The sequence below is a fragment of the Bos mutus genome, chromosome 25 (assembly GCF_027580195.1).
Source record: "Bos mutus isolate GX-2022 chromosome 25, NWIPB_WYAK_1.1, whole genome shotgun sequence".
NCBI classification, from domain to species: Eukaryota; Metazoa; Chordata; class Mammalia; order Artiodactyla; family Bovidae; genus Bos; species Bos mutus.
Window position 1 is genome coordinate 15,998,318 of NC_091641.1, and position 22,380 is coordinate 16,020,697.

Genomic DNA, 22,380 nt, shown 5'->3' on the forward strand with positions numbered 1-22,380 from the left:
AAGAATACTAGCTGCTGATGCTAAGTTGCTTCAGTTGTGTTCGACTCCGTGCAACTCCATAGACGGCAGCCCACCAGGCTCCGCCATCCCTGGTCGTGTCCGACTCTTTGTGACCCGTGGACTGTAGCCCACCAAGCTCCTCTGTCCAGGGGATTCTCCAGGCAAGAATACTGGAGTGGGTTGCCATTTCCTTCTCCAGGGGATCTTCCCGACCCAGGGATCAAACCCAGGTCTCCCACTCTCCCACATTGCAGGCAGACGCTTAACCTCTGTGCCACCAGGGAAGCTGCTTATGTTGTACAAGGCACTGTCTTGAATGCTTCGCATATACTGTCACTTAATTCTCAAAACACCCTATGTGTTGTCGTGTCAGACTCTTTGCGACCCCATGGACTATATAGCCCACCAGGCTCCTCTGTCCATAAAATTTTCCAGGTAAGGATACTGGAGTGTGTTACCATTTACTCTTAGGGCTTCCCAGGTGGCGCTAGTGGTAAAGATCTTTCCTGTCAATGCAGGAGACGTAAGAGACTTGGGTTCAAATCTTGGGTTGGGAAGATCCCCTGGAGGAGGGTATGGCAACCCACAGTATTCTTGCCTGGAGAACCTCTGGGACAGAGGAGCCTGATGAGCTACAGTCCATAGGGTCGCAAATAGTCTGAGGTGACTGAAGTGACTTAGCATGTGCATGCACTCCTGGGAACACTCTATGAAGTAGGTTCTATTATGGTCCTTAGTTGGGGCGATTGAACCACAGAGAAGTTAGGAAATCTGCCTAGATTCACACACTAATAAGCGACAAAGCTGGGATTAGAATAACAAAGTCCAATCTGAAGTTTGCTCTAAGCCTGGTTCTAAAACCTTGCAGGTAATGGATATCTTAATTAGCTTGACTGTAATCCTCTCAATCCTCTCACAATGTGGATCAAAATATCAAGTTGTGTACCTTAAAGACAGAATTATTTATTTGATGATTATATCTCAATAAAGCTTAAAAGAAGTTGAAAAAAAAAAAAAAACCAACAACAACAAAAAACCTTGCAGGTCATCAGCATCACGTTGGCACTTTAAAAAGTAAACTCCTGATCCTGTGCTTCTAATTCCATAGGTGAGGCGTGTGATGGGGAAACAATGGCAACAGTGACAGACTTTATTTTCTTGGGCTCCAAAATTACTGCAGATGGTGATTGCAGCCATGAAATTAAAAGATGCTCGTTCCTTGGAAGAAAAGCTATAACCAACTTAGCATATTAAAAAGCAGAGACTACTTTGCTGACAAATGTCCATCTACTCAAAGCTATGGTTTTTCTAGCAGTCATGTATGGATATGAGAGTTGGACCATAAAGAAAGCTGAATGCTGAAGAATTGATGCTTTTGAACTGTGGTGTTGGAGAAGACTCTTGAAAGTCCCTTGGACTGCAAGGAGATCCACTCAGTCAATCCTAAAGGAAATCAGTCCTGAATATTCATTGGAAGGACTGATGGCTGAAGCTGAAACTCCAATACTTTGGCCACCTGATGCGAAGAGCTGCCTCATTGGAAAAGACCCTGATTCTGGGAAAGACTGCAAGCAGGAGAAGGGGACGACAGAAGATGAGATGGTTGGATGGCATCACCGACTCGATGGACATGAGTTTGAGCAAGTTCCTGGAGTTGGTGATGGACAGGGAAGCCTGGCATGCCGCAGTCCCTGGGGTCGTTAAGAGTTGGACACAACTGAGCAACTGTACTGAAACGCTGTAGGATCCGGGAATCTGTAGAACGCGTTTAGCCAAAATTACTTCAGGGCCTGCGTGCCGCGAGGGCCACTGGGAGTTGTAGTGACACAATGTAGTTCGTCGGCGACTCCCGGAAGTGACGCAAAGTCCCGCCTTCTCGCCGCGTTTCCGCTGCTTTGGTTAAGCAGTGTGACTTGGGAGCTCAGCTGGTACGTATTTTATGGGCCTCGTGCTTCGGGAAGGGGGAGCCGGGTTAGCGTATGTGCGGGGACGGTAAGGGTGGGGGTCTGGAGATGGCGGCCCCCGTCCCCTTCTCGGAGCCCCTGACTTTTGGTCTCTTTCACAGGTCCGGCCGCAGCCGCTCAGCGCCGTCGCCATGTCGCGGTTTTTTACCACGGGTTCGGACAGCGAGTCTGAGTCGTCCCTGTCCGGGGAGGAGCTCGTCACCAAACCTGTCGGGGGTAACTACGGCAAACAGTGAGTGAGGGCCTAGGCCATGGGGACCATTCGGGGTGGGGGGCCGGAGGTTCAGCAGCCTGGAAGGCCTTGTATACGCGAGAGGAAAGGGGAATGGAAGTGGGGGCGGTGAGAGCGGGTTCTGAGGATGTTGAGAGTTTAAGGGACTGAAGCACTGTTGCGGGGGGGAGATCATAAAGCTTAGGGTGCTGTGAATTGTGGGAATCCTCCCACCAGGCAAAGGATAGAGTTAAAGATTTCCCACTGGCTAAACCTGTTGAATCAGTAAGAAACCCCAAATACTTGCTTGATGTTTGGGAGTTCCTTGATGTGACTCTGAGGTTCTTAAACGTCTGTTAGTATTTTCCTGTTTTGTTTAGCTGCTAAGTCCTGTCGGGACTCTTTGCCACCCCATGGACTGTAGCCCACTGGCCTCTTGTCCCTGGGATTCTCCAGGCAAGAATACTGGAGTGGGTTGCCATTTCCTTCTCCAGGGATCTTCCCACCCCAGGGATGGAACCCGCATCTCCTGCATTAGCTGGCAGATTCTTTACCTCTGAGCCACCAGAGAATCCCCCCTCCTGTTGTTTACCTCCATTTAAATACTCTTCTCCCATCTCTGCAAATTGAAATTTTTTTCTCCCTTCGAAACATTGAAATGTTGTTCCTCAAAATTCCATCATCCATGCCACCTTCGTTATTTTTGTCATATACCTGTGCTTGCTGGGAGGGATTGGGGGCAAGAGGAAAAGGAGACGACAGAGGATGAGATGGCTGGATGACATCATTGACTCGATCGACGTGAGTCTGAGTGAACTCCGGGAGTTGGTGATGGACAGGGAGGCCTGGCGTCCTGCAATTCATGGGGTTGCAAAGAGTCGGACACGACTGAGCAACTGAACTGAAGAATATATATACATTTCCACTTCAGAGTCTTGTTTCAGCATAAAACTCATTTTTAAAGATGAAGAAAAAGAATCTATATATATCCATATGGATATAGTTCTGTATCTGTGTCACAAGTGGAAAATCACATTACTTGTTATAAAATAGGAAATAATTGGAAAAATTAATAGAATGGAAAGAAAAGAGATATTGTTACCAGCTGAATTCTGTCTGTGGTGTGGTTTTTAATTATTGAAGGAAAATAACTAGAAATGGAGGTGTCAAAGCCATTGAGGCTCTTTCCTTGTCCTTTCCCACTGTGGGAAATGTTGCTTTCCAGGACCTAGTTCAGGTACCACCTTTTCCATTCATTCTAGGTAAGGTACCTTTTCTCTTGACTTTTTGTAATTCTTAGTGACCTGTGTCTTCACATAATTTTTTTGACACAATAAATAAGCACCTTCGTTTGTTTATGTTTGAGGATGGAGACAGTCATTCTCATCCTTGTATGAGTTACAACATTTGACAAACACCCTCACTTGAAGTAAGCTAAGAAGATTGAGTTCTATATGATAAGGCCATGAAGAGGAAGAGTGAAACAGGATGGGTGTGGTAGGAGTGGGCCTAAGTTATTCACTTCCACCTGCCCTGTTGGAAGAGGAAAAGAGAGAGCATTTGGAAAGAGTGGAGTTAGGAACAGAAGTTAATAGTTTCTGTTCATTTCAAATAGGCCATTGTTGCTGAGTGAGGATGAAGAAGACACCAAGAGAGTTGTCCGAAGCGCCAAGGATAAAAGGTGAGGCCGTGGGGAGGCTGGGTGATGGGGAGTCTCTGGGGCAGTGTTGGGTTTTCTGGTTGGTGACGGTGGGCATGTCCAATGTGGTATTGGGCTCTCAAACCAGGTTTGAGGAACTGACCAACCTTATCCGGACCATCCGTAATGCCATGAAGATTCGGGATGTCACCAAGTGCCTGGAAGAGTTTGAGCTCCTTGGAAAAGCATATGGGAAGGCTAAGAGCATTGTGGACAAGGAAGGTGTCCCCCGGTTCTATATCCGGATCCTAGCTGACCTGGAGGACTATCTTAATGAGGTGTGATTCCTGTGATTACTGGGGGATCCAGAAGGGGACTGTGGACCTGGAGCTTTGTCCTAACCCATATCCAGAGATCATGTCTCCTCTCGAGTTTTTGCCAAATACTCAGTGTTTCCCAAAACGTAAGAAATAGGGGGTGAAGCAAGGAGAGGGACTTTTTTAGGCTAAGAGTTTTAATCATACTTATTCTTGTATTACTCTTTTACTTGTGGTTTTGTACTTTTCATAGCGATACATACATAAAGGGTCATTAAGCAACATAAGTTAATATGTGCAGTTATTAAGTAGTAGATATGAATGTAGATAGCAAGACTCAACAGTGTGAAGCCTGAAGTTGAGAGAAGACTACTTAATCTCAGATCTCCATTCTCTTTTTCTTCCCTGTTCTTTCCTTCAGCTATGGGAAGATAAAGAAGGGAAGAAGAAGATGAACAAGAATAATGCCAAGGCCCTGAGCACTCTGCGCCAGAAGATCCGAAAATACAACCGAGATTTTGAGTCCCATATTACAAATTACAAGCAGGTAGGGGTGCTAGAGGGAGACTTTTTAAACTGTGGGGACAGTGACCCCCATGACTGAGACAAAAAAGCATTTGCACATCTGAAGTGTGTGGCTGGGGAAGGAATCATGATGACAGCTCTGTGGGGTGGAGAGGGTGGGATGGAGTAGTGGCTGGCAGGCATCCTTAATTTTCTCATTTCCTTCTGTCAAGAACCCTGAGCAGTCTGCAGATGAAGATGCTGAGAAGAACGAGGAGGATTCAGAAGGTGAGTGAGAAAACCCTTAATTGCAATTGGTTAGGAGGTCAAACGGAGAAGGCAATGGCAACCCGCTCCAGTACTCTTGCCTGGAAAATCCCATGGATGGAGGAGCCTAGTAGGCTGCAGTCCATGGGGTCTCTGAGAGTTGGACATGACTGAGCGACTTCACTTTCACTTTTCACTTTCATGCATTGGAGAAGGAAATGGCAACCCACTCCAGTATTCTTGCCTGGAGAATCCCAGGGACGGGAGAGCCTGGTGGGCTGCCGTCTATGGGGTTGCACAGAGTCGGACACAACTGAAGCGACTTAGCAGCAGCAGCAGGAGGTCAAAAGGACTTTCCCGGTGGCTGAGCAGTGAAGAATCTATTTGCAGTGCAGGAGATGCAGGTTCAATCCCTAGGTGGGAAGATCTGCTGGAGAAGGAAATGGCAGCCAACTGTAGTCTTCTTGCCTGGGAAATCCCATGGACAGAGGCACCTGCCTGGCTGCAGTCCATGGGGTCTCCAAAAATAATGCGATTGAGCACAAAGCACAAGGAGATCTAAAATTTGGGGTTTCCTTGGCTTGTTGTATTGGTTGCCATTCACCTCTTCCCCCTTCTGTTTTTTTCCTCTCTCCCCTTCCCTACCAGGCTCTTCAGATGAGGATGAGGATGATGATGGAGTCACTGCTGCAGCTTTTTTAAAGAAGAAATCAGAAGCCCCGTCTGGGGAGAGTCGAAAGTTCCTCAAAAAGGAGGTTAGAGCCAGGGTTACACTGAGGGGTGGTTTGCTTGCTCTGGATCATGCTTGGGTCTCTAGGGAGAAGAATAGACTCTCAGGGGCCTAGAGTTGGGAAGGGTGGGGATTAGCCGAGTATGGTCTCAGAACAGATTTCCTTTTCGATTAGAGCACAGAGTGACTTGGAATCAGGAGAACTAGATTCTGGTCCCACCTCTGCCTCTGGGGAGCTTTGTGTTCCTGGAGCAAGTCACCACTTCTCTCTGGGTCTTGGTGGACCAATCCAGCTGTTAATGTCCTGATTCAACCACTCATTCTGCTCCTAAGAATCTTTAGAGCACGGGTCAGCAGGGAGAGCAGAGATAGCACCAGTCAGTCTTCCCGTTGTCTTTCTTCTGATCTTTTTTTCTTTTAAGGATGAAGATGAGGACTCAGAAGAGTCAGAGGATTCAGAAGCTTGGGATACAAGTTCCACATCTTCTGATTCAGACTCAGAAGAGGAAGAAGGGAAACAGACTGTGCTGGCTTCAAGATTCCTTAAAAAGTAAGAAAAGTAGTGGTACTGCAGGCTACAGGGAAAGGGCAAAGGGCAGGAAGCCTTTAAAGTCATCTGGAAAGTTGTTGCTCCTTCTCTGGAGTCCCACTTATTTATTTTCCCTTTCAGTTTTAGTTTTTATTTATTTTTACAGTAAAACATGTTTTATTGAAGTATAGTTGCTGTATAGTATATAAGTTACAGATGTACAATACAATGATACGTAATTTTTTAAAAAACTTTATTTTTGCCTGCACTGGGTCTTGGTTGCTCGTTTGCTTTCTCTAGTTGTGGCGAGCAGGGTCCACCCTCTAGTTGCAGCGTGTGGGCTTTGATTGCGATGGCTCCTCTTGTTGCAGAGCATGGGCTCTAGGCACGTGCTGGCTCAGCAGTTGTGGTGCACAGGCTTAGTTGCCCTGCAGCTTGTGGAATCTTCCCAGACCAGGGATTGAATCCATGTCCCCTGCATTGGCAGGTGGATTCTTAACTACTGGACCACGAGGGAAGTCCAGTGATCCATAATTTTTAAAAGTTACACTCCCTTTATAGAGTATAAATATTTGCTCTGTTCCTGATGTTATACAATATGTCCTTGTGGCTTATTTTGTACCTGGGCAGCAGAGGATGAGATGGTTAGATAGCATCACTGACTCGCTGGAATGCCAACAAACTCCAGGAGATAGTGGAGGACAGGGGAGCTTAGCATGCTACAGTCCTTGGGGTTGCAAAGAGTCGGACGTAGCGACTGAGCCACAAAAACAAAGTAGTTTGCACCTCTTATTCCCCTGCCCCTATATTGCCTCTCCCCCTGTGAGGTCCTTTTAGGTTGCAGAGGCCAACAGAGGGATCTCAAAGTCAAGTGTATTAGTTGGCTAAGGTTATGAAGCTAATGTGTCTTGCAGATGGATTTGAAGGCTCCAGTGTCCAGATACTTAATGACAGCAATACTCACTGCCTGTGGACTGTTTTATCTTTCTTTGATGCTGATTGTTGTTTACTTGCTAAGTCATATCCAACTCTTTTGCAGCCTTATGGACTGTAGCCTGCCAGGCTTCTCTGTCCATGGGGATTCTCCAGGCAAGAATACTAGAGTGGGTTGCCATTTTCTTTTCCAGGGATCGAACTTGTGTCTCTTGCTTGGCAGGCAGATTCTTTACCTCTGAACTACCAGGGAAGCCCCTTAATAACTGTGTAATATTGGATAAACTATCTTTAACATTTCCAGTCTTCAGTTTTCTTATTTGTAGAATGGGGTGGTACTTGACCCTGCCTTAAGGATGCTTGTAAGAATACAGCAGAGTGGTACACCCCCGCAGCCCAGGACTGGGGTTGGTGAGTCCTCAGTGATAGCTGGTTCTCTTGTCCCTCTTCTGAGAACTTAGTACATAGCATGTAGACTGCAGCAAGCCTTCCTGAGTTTTACTAGTACCGTTACAGAGTGGGAGAGGAGTCTGATTGGAATTCTGGTCTTAGCCCATTCTACTTCAGTTGTTGTCAACTCGGGTGAGTCACTTAACCTTCTTCGATCCTTCTCCTTCCTCCTTTGAATTCAGAGTGATAGCTGTGCCTGCGTAGTCTGCAGGAGTCAAGTATCAAGCTCAGTGATAACTGGCAGGAATACTGATGCTCTAAGGGTTGCTTTTCTGCTTTCAAAAGTTGGAATTACATTGCTTCAGGTGTTAGTGAGTTCTGTGACATTACAGGAATCTAGACATAGCCATTTTACTGTGAAACATTTTTCATTGTGTGCTCCAGGGAGCAAATGTGGTCAGGTTCAGGGAGTGTGGTATATCTCTTTGTGTTTTTTAATTCCAAACACTTCTGACACCAATATGTGTCAGTTTTTTTCTCATACCAGTTAGTTCTCCAACTCTCTGGACACCAGATGGGTTTTCAGTACTCAATTCAGTTCTGGCACTAACTCCCCAAAGTTAGCACAGACCGGACAAGACTGCCGCCACTTTAGATGCCAGTTGTTAAGTTCCAAGTTTGACTCCTATACTTCTGGCCAACCAGTTCTAAATTCAGAGAGTTCTCACAGCCCCTTCCTCTGGTTCAATAATTTGCTAGATCAACCCACAGAACTCAGGAAAGCTCTTTACTGTTGTTTTTGTTTGTTCAGTCGCTAAGTCATGTCTGACTCTTTGCAACCCCATGGACTGCAGCTCTCCAGTCTTCCCTGTCCTCTGCTGTCTCCAGAGTTTGCTCAAGTTCATGTCCGTTGAGTCGGTGATGCTGTCCAACCGTCTTCATCCTCTGCTGCCCTCTTCTCCTTTTGCCTTCAGTTTTTCCCAGCATCAAGGTCTTTACTTACTGTTACCAGCTTGTTATAAAGGATACAACTCAGAAACCGCCAAATGGAAGCACTCATAGGGCAGGATGTGGGAGAAGCAGCATGGAGCTTTGATGTCCTCCTCTCTGAGCACACCATCCTTCTAGCACCTCCGTGGTTCACCAGCCAGGAATGCCTCCATCCAGACTGTCATGTAGGGATTTTTATGGAGGCATCATTATGTGACCATGATTGCTTAAATGGTTGACCATTAATCATGGGCTTCATTTGCAGTCCCTCTCCTGTTCCCCAGTGGTCAGAAGGTGGGGCTGTAAGTTCCAACCCTCTGTTCATGCCCGTGTCTTTCTGGCAACCAGCCTCCATCCTGAAACCTTTCTTGAAGCCTGCCAAAGCCTCATTAGAACGAAAGATGATCCTATTGCTTGGGAAGTTCCAAGGGATTTAGGAGCTCTGTGCCAGGAACCGAGGACAAAGACCAAATACATATTTCTTATACCACAGTATCATATTCCTTTCTCAGAGGATTTACAACCATGCATCAGTTAAGCAAATTCAATCTGCTTAACTTTGTTTTATTAACCATCTCTTAAGTTCGCTTTACTGTGAAACTCATCTTTTATGCTTGTTGACAGCCTGTAGAACTGTCACCCTTATTACTGGTTCATAGCTTTTGTATCTCCTTTATGGGTTTGTCTTTCAGTAGTTGGGTATTGACGTCCCACTGTTCGGGCCAGTGTGTGTCAGTGTCCACTTCACCTGTGTGCTGCACAAAGGCACAGGAGTCAAGCTGGACTGAGGAGACAAGTTGGACTCTAAAGTTAAACTTAGGCTATTACAAGAAAAGAAAGCTACAAACCAGTATCTTTCATGAAATTTGAATTTAAAAATCCTCAACGAAAACCAAGAGAGGTTTGACTTTGCAAATTATTTTTCAGAATAATTACTTTAAGATTGTGAAGTGTGAAAGCCTCTCAGTTATGTCCAGCTAACTCGTTGCAACCCCAAGGACTATACAGTCCATGGAATTCTCCAGGCCAGAATACTGGAGTGGGTAGCCTTTCCCTTTTCCAGCGAATCTTCCTGACCCAGGAATCAAACCAGGGTCTTCTGCTTTACAGGCGGATTCTTTACCAACTGAGCTATGGGGAAGCCCTTTTTTTTAAAAAAGATTAATCCTGTCTTTATTAATTTTTCACTTTAGAGATTACCCTGGATAGATTTTTTTTTCAAATCTATGAAAGTTTACTTTGTACACCTAACCTCACCCAGAGCCCCCCTCCCCCAAAAAATTTTTTTTAAGATTAGATTTATTTAAAATTTAAATGTCAGTGGTCTAGTTAACTATGGAATCCTCAAAGGTCTTATTGACATTAAGAGCTTTTGGTTTTGTGGTGTTAAAGGATAATTCAGATACACTGTTTTATTTGTGTAACGAGGTAGACCAATTTTTAAGATTGGTTTCCAAGCTAGGACAAAAGAGAATTTGTATAAGAAAGAGGAACAAAGAAGGGAAGAACCACAGACAGCGGTGGGAATATTGAATTTTGTTTGCACATTTGTGTGTGTGTAAACTCATTAGCTATCTAAGCCAGCCAGGGTTGATTTCAGTTCTTAATGGATTATCTAGAAACAAGACAGGCTGTCTCCTGTAATGTCTGCCAGCATCCTTTCTCAACATCTCCATTTTAAGCCAATCTATACCAGAATTTCTCAGCTTTCATCTTTTGGTCAAAACAAACACATAAACAGGTTTAATCTCAAGAGCTTCAGTCTCTTTGATGTAATAAGGGTAATAAGGTTGTCTAGCAACATTAAAGCACCTGGATATTAGGTAGTGGGTTTGGGCAGAAAATATGAGGACAGTCACAGATATAATAAACATTTAGGATCTTTCGTCTGTTTAATTTTCTAATCAGGCTAAGTCTGTCTAGGAGAATGTCATTAAGAAGTCAGTTGAGTGAACTTTTAATCAAGTGGCTGTTTTCTTAATTGATTTTTTTCCCAAAATATTTATCCAGGTACAGTAAATTGTTATTTACTGCACATCTTTATTTATTAACCTGACTGACCAGTATTTGAAATCAGTTTTGTTTTGGATTAATTCTTTTTCTTTTTTAAAAATTTTTAGCTGAGACACATGGCTTGGGGGAATCTTAGTTCCCCAGCCAGGGATCAAACCCATGCACTTAACAGTATAGGCTCAGAGTCCTAACCGCTGGATTGTCAGGGAATTCTCTATTTAGGGTTAATTCTTACTTAAGGAATTTTTTAGTTTGGGGCTAAAATTTTAAATTATTTGTTATTTTGGACCATACTGGAGATAAATTATAAATCACGTGTTTGTGTTTCTGAATTTGTAGTTGGGATAGAAATTCTTAAGTACAAACTGAGGAAATCTAGTATGTGTATGTCTAGCAGCTCTAGATAAGAGTTGTGGTAAAGAGGATGTGGAATGGTCCTTTTCAGTGTAGTTTTGTTGTTCATTCGCTAAGTCATGTTCTGCTTTTTGTGACCCCATGGACTGCAGCACACCAGGCTCCGCATTCTACATTATCTCCCAGCATTTGCTCAAATTCATGTCCATTGAGTTGGTGTTGCTATCTAACCATCTCAATTTCTTAGTTGTGTATTTAGGTAGAGGTGTATCTGGTAATGTCCTAGAAAAGTAGATTGTATGTGTTGAATATATACCTGAGAGCAGAAATGTTAGTTTTCTGATCATTTCTAACAAGATTTGAATATACCAAGGTATACTCTGCCATAGGGGAGAGGTCAAGTCAAATTTTAGGTCTTTCAGTTAGAATTGCATAGGGTGAGAGTTCATCATGTTTTTGATATGTGAATCATAGTATCTTGAGGGTTTAGAGTAAAACTTTAGGCCAAGGAAGATTAAATTCTTTTTAAGTATAGACAGCATTGATTTTTAAATAGCATTAGGTCCTGGGCTTCACAGGTGGCCCATTGTGGTAAAGAATCCCCCTGTCAGTGCAGGAGATGTAAGAGACATGGGTTCTCTGGAAGATCCCCTGGAGGAGGGCATGGCAGCCCATCCCAGTATTCTTGCCTGGAGAATGCCATGGACAGAGGAGCCTGGTGGGCTGTGGTCCATAGGGTCACAGAGTTGGACACGACTGAAGTGAGAGCACTCAGGCACACACACAGGTCCTTTGATCTCAGAGCTTTGGGTATGGATGATGCAGACCAGACAGTTTCAGCTTAATGAACATGCTTTACATATTTTCAAAGGACTTTGCCTATGAAATGAATTTTTATTAGAGAATATTGCAATAGTACAGAAGGGAAACCAGTAAGCTTTTATTTAGAGTTAAGGCACAGGGAGTTCCTGGTGGTCATATGGTTGAGATTTAGCACTCTGACTGCCATGGCCCAGGTTCATTGCCTGTTGGGGAACCGTGATACCACAAGCAGTGCAGCATGGCAGAAAAAAAAAAACTTACAGCATAATTTTTTTGGCCAAGGGAAAGTTTTAATCCAACTGGAAAATTTATAAACTATTACTAAAATGTAGTCAAATCTTATAAGCATTTAAAATAAAATTTATTTGTAAATGTTTAAATGTATCAAGTTTGAAATAATTTGTCCCTGTCATTTGGCTTATTATGAGTATTAATGTTTAATACCTTATTATAAGTATTTGGTTTAATATAAGTATTAGAATCTGGAGATAGTTTCAGGCATCAGGTGGGTTAAACCCACTTCGAGGTAGCCAGTGTTCTTTCTCTCTTAGGGGCAGCGGTACATTTTGTTGTATTGAGCAGTTTTGTTTTTAAAATTCAGAATTTTTTATTAATCATTCATCATAAGAGAGGAAAGAAGGGTAGGGGGAAAGCTGCCAGTCTGGGAACAGCAAAAATAATCTTGCACTTTTTTTCCCTAAGCACTGATTTTAAACTAATTAGTCGGTTGCCTATAAAAACCTAGTCTGGACAGAGCAGCTAGTACCAGAGAACAACTGTGTTGCTTATGGGTTTTTTGGAAAACCTCTGAGCTCGGTTGTGAAGCAGCATGACAGGCTGTTTCTGTGTCTGTGGCAGCGTAGTTAGCATCTCTGTATTCTTAAACCAGGCCAAACCTTTCCCTTCATGAGTTTCTCAGTGTGATCTGGTAACAGACCTTGGCTAGTAGCCTGACAGATGCAGCTGCTTAGTAGCCCTTACTTTGGCGATGGTTATAGTTAACCGTAGGTCATTCTTGTAGAGTGTAACTTGGACCCAGGTTTAGGTGGAGAAAAAGAAGTTTGTGGGAGGGAAATGCCTCAGGTGGAGAGGGGACTGATCTTTAATCTTTTCCTGTGGCTCTTGGCAGGGCCCCCACCACAGAGGAGGACAAGAAGGCGGCTGAGAAGAAACGGGAGGACAAAGCCAAGAAGAAGCACGACAGGAAGTCCAGGCGCCCGGATGAGGAGGAGGAAGACAATGAGGGTGGCGAGTGGGAGAGAGTCCGAGGTGGCGTGCCCCTCGTTAAGGTGAGGATCTTAGAACTAAAATGAATGGGGAACCAGTCTGAGAGAGCATATGGGTGCTGTCCATGTCAGATTTGCGAGAAAAGTTACGGCAGCCTGCTCATGGTAACGTGTGTTACTTAGGAAAAGCCAAAAATGTTTGCCAAGGGAACTGAGATCACCCATGCTGTTGTCATCAAGAAACTGAATGAGATCCTACAGGCACGAGGCAAGAAGGGAACTGATCGGTAAGATTCGTGGGCCTGGGCTTCGTGATTACAGAGTGAAAGCTCATTTTCTCTTGAGATAATGGAGCTGGAGGTTGGTGGGGAAATAGTGCTTTTTGGGAAGATCTGTGTGTGGCTACAGTAGAAGGACTGAAGTAGTTGGAATACTCCCGGTCCATTGTCTGCTAGTTGCATTCCCTTTGACCTTAATTCAGTCACTTAACCTTTGGGGGCTGTTTCCCCATTTGTAAAATGGGAGTAATGCTCACCTTCTTTAGTTGTTCCATGACTGAAGAGGATGGTAGTTTGCATTATTCCTATTTCTGTTTGAAATTTATGAAGGAAAAGCAAGTGTACAGGTGGTGAGGCTGGGGGTGGGTGTTGGAAAAAAGGTTGCCTTGCTTGTCTGAAGAGGACAAGGTGAGGCTTTTTAATGTGTCTCCTCCTCCTCACCCAATTCTCTCCCCCCTACAGTGCAGCCCAGATTGAGCTGCTGCAGCTGCTGGTTCAGATTGCCTCTGAAAACAACCTAGGAGAGGGCGTCATCGTCAAGATCAAGTTCAACATCATCGCCTCTCTCTATGACTACAACCCCAACCTGGCTACATACATGAAGGTAAGAGTGATACTGAGCATCCCAGGGTGGAGCTGGTGGGTCGTGGGAAGGGAACTCATGTCTCAGGACTCAATGGCTGAGGAAGGCCCCTGGATTCCTGGGGAAAGGCACGTGGGAGGCATCTGCTTGTTCCACCTGCACACCTTGACTGCCTTCTCTTGGCAGCCTGAGATGTGGCAGAAGTGTCTGGACTGCATCAATGAGCTGATGGACATCCTGTTTGCAAACCCTAACATCTTTGTTGGAGAGAACATTCTGGAAGAGAGTGAGAACCTGCATAACGCAGACCAGGTAAAGAGGGGATTCGGCACCTAATTGGAGGTGTGTGTTGTCTGCTTTGGGAAGGCCCGTCGGAGACAGAAGGGTTGAAAGCTAGGACTGGAATGTGGACTAATTTATTTCCTTCTTTGCTTTCTCTTCAGCCACTGCGTGTCCGTGGCTGCATCTTAACTCTGGTGGAACGAATGGATGAAGAATTTACCAAAATAATGCAGAACACTGATCCTCACTCCCAAGGTGAGCCTGAGAAGGCATGGGCATCAGTGGGAGGAAAAGTACAGGGGTTAAAATGAAGGATTGTACTTAAGAGTGTTTGGGAAGCCAGCCCTTCCTTACTCCAGCATTCACACCACAGGGCCTTTATAAGATGCTGGACCCCACTCCCACAGCTTGTGATTCATTGGGTCTGGATGCGGCATCAGATTTTGCATTGCTAACATGTTCTGAGTGGTGATGCTGTCTGCAACTTTGAGAACCATTGGGATATGATCTCTGTCCACTTGACTTGTTTGGCTTGCATGCCTTAGGCTCTAGGATGAAGAAATACAGGACGTTTACACGGTAAAATGTGAGTGTCCACCTATGCCCACCAAGTAAACAGTGTTACTATGGATGAGAAAGCCTGTGGCTTTCATGCTCGTGAAGCTTACATTTCGGTGCTAAAGAAAGGCAGTTCTACAGGAAAAAATGAACAAGGGACTTCCCTGGTGGTTCAGTGGCTAAGGCTCTGTACTCTCAATGTAGGAGTTCTGGGTTTAAATTATCAGGGAACTAGATTCCACATGCTGCAACTAAGACCCGGAACAGCCCAATAAATAAATTTTTACAATGAACCAGTTATAGATAGTGTAAAAATTCAGATCAGGACCTGTAACAGAGGATGACACAAGTGGTGGCCGGCTTGAAGTAATGCTTGAAGAAAGCATCTTTAGGTAGGGCCCATTTGAGGGGAGAGCTGAATGAGGACGAGGAGTTAATCGTGGGGGAGTTAGCAGAAGAGAATGCCTGACAGAAGGCTTGGAAAGTGAGTTTAACATGTCCCAGGAGAGGATGGTGTTTTGAGCGCACAATGGGCACACTTTTCTGATGGGTACAGAAAACAGGTTGATGGATTGATGAGGGGCGAATGGTTGGGGAGGCCTGGGTGCCTGGCTAAGTGGAGGGTGGGTGCTGTCCCTGCCAGAGTACGTGGAGCACCTGAAGGACGAGGCCCAGGTATGCGCCATCATTGAGCGTGTGCAGCGCTACCTGGAGGAGAAGGGCACCACTGAGGAGGTCTGCCGCATCTACCTGAGGCGCATTCTCCACACCTACTACAAGTTTGATTACAAGGCCCATCAGCGGCAGCTTACGCCCCCTGAGGGCTCCTCAAAGGTGAGTGCTCCGCCGCCATTTCAGAGGGCAGGGGGTGTGTCCACTGGTTCTGCTCATCTATTGGGACTTGATGACAGATCTCCTTTTCCCTGGGGACTGTCAGGTGGAGCAGAGACGGAAACCCCGAGGGACTAGGATGAGGCAGGGTGGAGTCTCGTCTTTGGTTGCTGAAGCCAGAGCCATTTAGAACCATTATCTTTGCCGTATCTCCTCCTCCAGTCTGAGCAAGATCAGGCCGAAAATGAGGGTGAGGACTCAGCTGTGCTGATGGAGAGACTGTGCAAGTACATCTATGCCAAGGACCGCACAGACCGAATCCGCACGTGCGCCATCCTCTGCCATATCTACCATCACGCCCTGCACTCCCGCTGGTACCAGGCCCGGGACCTCATGCTCATGAGTCACTTGCAGGACAACATTCAGCACGCAGACCCACCAGTCCAGGTAAGATGACAGGGAGGCGCTCTGGCCCTGGGAAGACCAGGCTGGGCCCTGTCCTCTCTCTCTGTTCGGGCGGGGCGGCTCAGTCGGATCAGCCTCTTGTCTGGCTGACGCAGATACAGGGAGACGCTTGGTTCTTCCCGGGTGCCATCGTTCTTTGGTTCTCCTGCACGTGGCTTCCCAGGTGGCCCAGTGGTGAAGAGTCCACATGCCAATGCAGGAGAAAGGGGTTGATCCCTGGGTTGGGAAGATCCCATCAAGAAGGAAATGGCAACCCACTCTAGTATTTTTGCCTGGAGAATCCAGTGGACAAAGGAGGCTGGAGGGTTGCAGTCCATGAGGTTGCAAAGAGTCAGAAACGACTTAGCAGCTGAACAACTTTGTCAATATTTAGTGTTGTTGGTCTTTTCGGTTTTGGCCATAATAATAGTTGTCTAATGGCATCTCGTATCAGTTTGTGTTTCCCTGGTAACTATTGAAATTGACTACTTTTTAAGCTTTGTTGGCCTTTTATGTTTTTTACATAAAATGTCTTGTCAACTCCTCCATCCCTTTCTTTTAAAGGATTGTTCATCTTACTGAGTTGTAGGAAATCTTTATGTATCTTGGAGATCAGTCTTTTGTCAGATAAATGTTTTCCAGATATTTTTCCAGTCTGTAGTTTTCCTGTTCACTTTTTTAACCATGTGTTTTGAATGTACATAGTCAAAATATCAGTTTTTTCTCTTACAGTTATTATTTTGAAAATTCTGTCTATAGAAACCTTTGCTTACTTGTAATTCATAAAGATATTCTTTTTTTATTTTTTGGAAGTTCTTATGGTTTTAGCTTTCACATTTAGATCTATGATTTTTGCAAATGGTGTGAAGTCAGGGTCAGACTGTATTCTTTCCCCATTGTATTGCTTTGGTGCCTTTGAAACCAAAAACCATATGAAAAATTACATGACCTTGTAGGTATATTTTTGAGCTCTTTATTCTATGCCATTTCTTCATCTTTTTGTCTTTCTTTATGCCAGCCCCTACTGTCTTGATTGCTGTTCTTTTAGAGTAAGTCTTTGAAGTCAAGCCATATGACTTCTCTGACTTTGTTCAAGTTTGAACCTTTCAATCTGACATGTTATCTCTTCATTTAATTTCTACAACTTGTCTGCAGTGTCTTGTGGTTTTCACTGCATAGATACTACACATCCTTTTAAAAATTATTCCTGAGAATTATATGATTTTTGATGCTTTTATAAATGTAATTTTTAGTTTAAATTTTTATTTTGGCTGGCTTGTGGCTTGTGGGATCTCAGTTCCCCAACCAAGGATTAAACCTGGGCCGTGGCAGTGCAGGCACCTAACCACAGGACCACCAGGAAACCCCTCTTAATTTCATTTTTTCATTGTTAACTACAGGTATTTAAAAATACAGTTAATTTTTTCATGTTTGGCCTTGGATCCTGCCATTTTGCTAAATTCACTTTTAGTCTGCTGCTACTAAGTTGCTTCAGTTGTGTCCGACTGTACAACCCCACAGACGGCAGCCCACCAGGCTCCCCCGTCCCTGGGATTCTCCAGGCAAGAGTACTGGAGTGGTTTGCCACTTCCTTCTGCAGCGCGTGAAAGTGAAGTCGCTCAGTCATGTCTGACTCTTCGAGGTCCCAGGGACTGCAGCCGACCAGGCTCCCTCTGTCCGTGGGATTTTCCAGGCAAGAGTAGTGGAGTGGGGTGCCACTGCCTTCTCCCAGTTTTAGTCTAGCAGACTATATTCAAGGATTCAAGCAACTGCAGATTGAAGGCATTGTGGGGGGAAATCCAGAAAGTTCCAAAAAACCAGAATTTGTCTTAACTGGTAGTATTTACAAAGCACTTAGAATTCTATTAGTTGTTACAAGTAATCTAGAGATGATTTGAATTATTTCGGAGGATGTACCATGTATGTGGATTTCCCAGGTGGCTCAGTAGTAAAGAATCCGCTTGCCAATGCAGGAGACACGGGTTCGATTGCTCGGTCAGGAAGATTCCCTGGAGGAGGAAATGACAACCCACTCCAGTATTCTTGCCTGAAAAAAATCCCATGGACAGAGGAGCCTGGTAGGCTGTAGTCCATAGAGTTGCAAAGAGTCAGACAACTGAGGTCACACATACTGTAAATATACAAATACTCTGTCATTTCATGTAAGAGACTTGAGCATCTGCAGATTTTGGTGTTGGGGGGATCCAGGAACCATCCCCCATGGACACGGAGGGGCAACAGTATTGGGTCTAGTATTTTATAAATTACTTAAGATTTTTTGCTGAATCATGTTATCTGCACATGGGAACAATTTTATTACTGTACCAGTCTTTATGACTTCTTTGTTTTTAATTTCTCTTCTACCATATTACAATGATTCAAATATCTAATACTTAGTGCTGAATAGAAGTGAGAGCAGCCATCTTGCCTTGTTCCCAGTCTTAGCAAGGAAGCAGTAAACATCTCACCATGTAAAATAATGTTAGCTGTAGTAGTTTTGTAGATAGACTTTCTCAGATTGATGAAATTCTCTTCTGGTCCTAGCTGGCTGGGAATGTTTGTCCTTAATAGGTGTTGAGTTTTGTTAAAATGTTTTCCTGTATCTGTTGAAATAGTGCACAGTTATTTTGCCATTATTCTGTTTATATGGTAAATAACCATGATTTAGATTTTTATACCAGCCTTTCTTTCCTGAGATATATCCTACTTGGTCTTGCTGTATTATCTCTTTTATATATTGCTGGATTCTGCTTGCTAGTGTTTTTTAAGGCTCTTTGTATTTTAAGTTCGTGACTGATATTGATGTTTATATTTTTGTTGGTCTTTCCCCCCTGCCAAAATCTGTACTTAAACACTGCCTACAATAGTCCCTATCTTAATTATTGACAAGTCTATCTTTTCAATTGCCTAAGCCAGAAACCTTGCAGAACCTTCTTGATTCTTGTTTTTCTCTCATATTCCACATCTGATTCCCCAGGCATTTGTGTTGAAAATCCATATCTGATCACTTATATCACTTCCACTCCTGCCCTTTGGTCTAAGCCACTGTTAGCTTCCTGGTCTGTCTGCTTCTGCCTTTACGTCTCCTCAGGCTGTTCTTTATACAGCAGGCAGGGTAATCCTATTGATAAAGTCAAATTATATCACTTTATTTGCTCAAAACTTTCCAGTAGTTCATCATCTTAAAAATCTTTAACATGGCTTACAAGGTCCTGTACTTGCCCAGTTTCTGATCACATCTTTTACCAGCTCTATTCATATGGAACTCCTTGTTCCTTGAATATGTCTGGCACAGTTCTTCCGCAAGGCCTTTGCATTTACTTTTCCTTTTTTCTAAAATATTCTTCTTCCCCCAGATATTTGCATGACTTGCTCTTTTTCTATTTGGTCTTTATTTTTAAACATCACCTTCAAAATGAGGCCTTCGCTAGTTATCCTGCATAAAATTGTGAGTTCCCACCACTGCTACCACCACACAAAGTCCCTTCTTAACGCCTCTGCTTTATTTTTCTCCTTAGCATGAATCACCACCTGTGTATTATGGCTATTTTGTCCTCCACACCCCTATTTCTAGAGTGTAAACCCCATGGAAGGGCAGGACTTGGTCTGTTTTGTGTCTGTCCTAGCCCACAGCGTAGTCCTCGATGTCTGTTGTATGTGTGACGATTGCCTTGTGGCTGTCACCTCTGAGCGCATCGCCCTTCGCTCCTAGATCCTGTACAACCGCACCATGGTGCAGCTGGGCATCTGTGCCTTCCGCCAAGGCCTGACCAAGGACGCGCACAACGCCCTGCTGGACATCCAGTCAAGCGGCCGGGCCAAGGAGCTTCTGGGCCAGGGTCTGCTGCTGCGCAGCCTGCAGGAGCGCAACCAGGAGCAGGAGAAGGTGGAGCGGCGCCGGCAGGTGCCCTTCCACCTGCACATAAATCTGGAACTGCTGGAGTGTGTTTACCTGGTGTCAGCCATGCTCCTGGAGATCCCCTACATGGCCGCCCACGAGAGTGACGCCCGCCGACGCATGATCAGCAAGCAGTTCCATCACCAGCTGCGGGTGGGCGAGCGGCAGCCCTTGCTGGGTGAGTGGGGGGCTCTGGCGCAGCAGACTCTGCTCGTTTGTTCCGTCACTGCTTGTGATCAGAGGATTGAGACGCTACAGGGAGTAACTTTCCCTCAGAATGGTTTAAACTTTCTGTGACCTGATTCCAACAATATTTTTAAATTACTGTAAACTTACATAGTACTGTCTGACGCTAGATGTTTTATAAATAGTAATTTTTTTCATTAGTAATAATCCTATGATGTAGATACTATTATGACCCCCTTTTTCCTGATTAAGAAACTGAGGCATAAAAGTTAAGTGACTTTACCCAGGGTAAACACAGCTGATATGTGTCTCTCTGACATTTTCCTCTTTCATGCATGTTTTTCAGCTAATGAACTAGATCCAGGGCATTAAGAGTCTAGCATTGGCTCCTTTGATTACTTCGAAAGATCCAGTCACTCAGTCCAGAGGTTTTTGCGATTTCACTGGGAAAAGAGTTTGAACTGCGTCCTTCCTGTGAGGCTGGTGCATGGAAGGACTTGGTGACTGAGCCAGGCTTCCTGCCCACGCCACGTCCCCTTAGGCACTTGCCCTCTGCCGATAAGTGTGTGGTCGTGTTAAGTGCACGTGCACTTGAGGCACCTTTTGTCTGGGCTCTGGAGTGGTGCTTTGTGTTTTTTCTAATTGGAAAATTTCCAGTGAAAATCTGTGTGTCCAGCGTCTCTTAGGGCTTCTTAGTTCATTCCCCGCCTCTCTCTACTACTGCCCGCGTGAAACCAAAAGTAGAGAACAATTGAGATGTTAGACTTTTTTTTAGGTTAGTGAATCTTGTAAGAACCTGATGAAATCTCTGGACCCTTTCCTAGGAAAAGGTACATAAGGGTGCACACAGCAATTTGTCAACGTTTTCAGGGAACTGACCAATCCCCTGAGGCACGTCATGGACTGATTTAGTCTAAATAAATTTATTCTGATACTCAGTGACTTGTACAGTCACACGGCTACTTAACCGAGAGCAGGGAGAGTCTCAGTCTGGCTGTTGGCTCTCCTGGCCCGGGTTCCTCCTTAAACAGTGCTTGTGGGTACAGGACCCTTGTCCCAAGTTTCCCTAGTTCCTGCCTCATTCCCAACCTTTCAGGCCCCCCTGAGTCCATGAGGGAACATGTGGTTGCTGCCTCTAAGGCCATGAAGATGGGCGACTGGAAGACCTGCCACAGTTTTATCATCAATGAGAAGATGAATGGCAAAGTGTGGGACCTTTTCCCGGAGGCCGACAAAGTCAGAACCATGCTGGTTAGGTGAGCCGAGAGTGAGATCCTGGTGGGGGGAAAAGAAAAGACCGGTTGGTCTTCTCTCTGACAGTCTCCCCCTTTGCTTCCTTCTCCCCACAGGAAGATCCAGGAGGAGTCACTGCGGACTTACCTGTTCACCTACAGCAGTGTCTACGACTCCATCAGGTAGGATGGGCCCTGGGGAGACACAGGAGCCCCAGGTTGTGGTCACGGATTCTCATCGCTCCCTGCTCTGGGCCTTCTTTCTCCCCAGCATGGAGACACTGTCCGACATGTTTGAGCTGGACCTGCCCACGGTACACTCCATCATCAGCAAGATGATCATTAACGAGGAGTTGATGGTGAGAGCCAGGGGTGGCGCCAGGGCAGGTGGTGTCATAGAGAGTTCGGCATGGAGGAGACTGATCCGACCCTTGCTCTGCCTCCCTCTTATCAGGCCTCCCTAGACCAGCCGACGCAGACCGTGGTGATGCACCGCACGGAGCCCACTGCCCAGCAGAACCTGGCCCTGCAGCTGGCCGAGAAGCTGGGCAGCCTGGTGGAGAACAACGAGCGGGTGTTTGACCACAAGCAGGGTACCTATGGTGGCTACTTCCGAGGTGAGTGCTCCCACCCCTGTTCGCTCTCAGGATCTTGGCCCCCTTCCCGCCCCTCCATTGGCTCTCACCACCTCCCCTCCCCATCTCTCTCCTGCAGACCAGAAAGACGGCTACCGGAAAAATGAGGGCTACATGCGCCGAGGTGGCTACCGCCAGCAGCAGTCTCAGACGGCCTACTGAAGGCTTGACTTCTGTCCCCAGTGCCCTAGACAATTCACCCTTTAGGTCCAACCACACTGCATTAAAGGTCTGTCATTAAAGGTCTGTTTAGAGTTACTGCAGTTCCTGGTTGTCTGCATGTTGCCAGAGGTTGGCACGTGTGTTAGATGCATTTATTTGCTAATTATGTTTCTAAGTTTCTATCCCGTGACAGGCACAGGGCTCAGGATTCAGGGTAGACTTGGGCATATTCCCGACTTCATGAGCTTGCTGCTCTTTGACATTTGGCAAAAAATGGTAAAAACATAAGTTATAACAGGGTTTAGTTTGTTTTTTTGAAGGTGGTGGAAGTGTTGAATAGGATGTGATTATGGGCCATAAAGGGGCTTCCCTGGTGGCTCAGTAAAGAATCCGTCTGCAGTG

The 22,380-nt window shown here is 45.3% G+C and overlaps 1 protein-coding gene across 1 annotated transcript; it reads left to right on the top strand.

The window, feature by feature from the left end:
* Positions 1 to 1,863: 1,863 nt before the first annotated feature.
* On the top strand, positions 1,864 to 22,062 carry LOC102275797 (eukaryotic translation initiation factor 3 subunit C). The gene is made up of 21 exons (XM_005894493.3): positions 1,864 to 1,928; positions 2,066 to 2,196; positions 3,791 to 3,856; positions 3,963 to 4,152; positions 4,553 to 4,678; positions 4,869 to 4,923; positions 5,551 to 5,657; positions 6,055 to 6,182; positions 12,793 to 12,952; positions 13,073 to 13,176; positions 13,630 to 13,771; positions 13,937 to 14,062; positions 14,194 to 14,287; positions 15,234 to 15,424; positions 15,644 to 15,868; positions 19,578 to 19,941; positions 21,046 to 21,205; positions 21,299 to 21,364; positions 21,453 to 21,540; positions 21,636 to 21,798; positions 21,896 to 22,062. Exons 2-21 carry the CDS (start codon positions 2,096 to 2,098, stop codon positions 21,976 to 21,978), a joined length of 2,739 nt encoding a protein of 912 aa, XP_005894555.1. The 5' UTR covers positions 1,864 to 1,928; positions 2,066 to 2,095; the 3' UTR covers positions 21,979 to 22,062.
* The last annotated feature ends 318 nt before the right edge of the window (positions 22,063 to 22,380 follow it).